At 70.4% G+C, this 732-nt stretch overlaps 1 protein-coding gene across 1 annotated transcript; it reads right to left on the bottom strand.

Annotated features, from left to right (window-relative positions):
- Positions 1 to 44: 44 nt before the first annotated feature.
- Positions 45 to 726, bottom strand: MRPS18B (mitochondrial ribosomal protein S18B). Its single transcript, XM_027633078.1, has 3 exons — positions 652 to 726; positions 439 to 498; positions 45 to 343 (listed from the first exon to the last, which is right to left on the bottom strand). Exons 2-3 carry the CDS (start codon positions 488 to 490, stop codon positions 66 to 68), a joined length of 330 nt encoding a protein of 109 aa, XP_027488879.1. The 5' UTR covers positions 491 to 498; positions 652 to 726; the 3' UTR covers positions 45 to 65.
- Between the last annotated feature and the right edge of the window lie 6 nt (positions 727 to 732).

A 732-nucleotide genomic window follows, 5' to 3' on the forward strand; every position in this document is an offset into this window, starting at 1 on the left:
CCCCCCCCCCCCGCCATTTTGCCCTCTCGCACCACAAACACCCATTTGAGGGGTTTTTAACCGCTTTATTCTGCCCGTTTCTCCCCGGCGGGGCTCTGAGGGGCCTCCGGGGGTGTCCCCGGGACGGCCGGCGGAGCCTCCTCTCCCTTGAGGAAGCCGCGGTAGAGGCGGCGCATCCGCGCGATCTCGGCGGGGGGCGGCGGCCGCCGCTCGTACCAGCTGTACCAGAACCCGCCGGGGCCCCTCAGCGCCGGCGCCGGGGGCGTCTTTCCCACCGCCGGGTGCCGGTTGGAAAAGTCCTCACGGGGGGCGGGGACGTAGGGGACCTGCAGCCACAGCAGCCCTGGGGGGGGTGAGAGGTGGGGAGGGGGCAGTGAGGGGCTCTGCGGGGGCACCCGGGGGTGCTGAGCCCACCCTGGGCCCCCTGAGGGCTCTCACCGTGGTCCTGGGCCTGGGCGATGGCCTTGGACAGGAGCTTGTGCTGCCTCATGCAGACCCCTGGGGGAAGCAGGGACACGGTCAGGGACCCTCGGGGCACGGGGGGCACCCCCAGGACACCCAGTGCCCCCCCAGCACCCAGAGGTGCCTCCCAGTACCCCCCAGTCCCTCCCAGTACCCCCCAGTCCCTCCCTGTTCCCCCAGTTCCCTCACCGGTGTGGGTGGGATGGAAAACAACCCCCGAGTGGGGGCAAATAAACTGATCCAGGAGCTTCACGTTCTGGGGGAGGAAAA

This window comes from Corapipo altera, unplaced genomic scaffold (genome assembly GCF_003945725.1).
Source record: "Corapipo altera isolate COAL_440 unplaced genomic scaffold, ASM394572v1 59368, whole genome shotgun sequence".
Classification (NCBI taxonomy): domain Eukaryota; kingdom Metazoa; phylum Chordata; class Aves; order Passeriformes; family Pipridae; genus Corapipo; species Corapipo altera.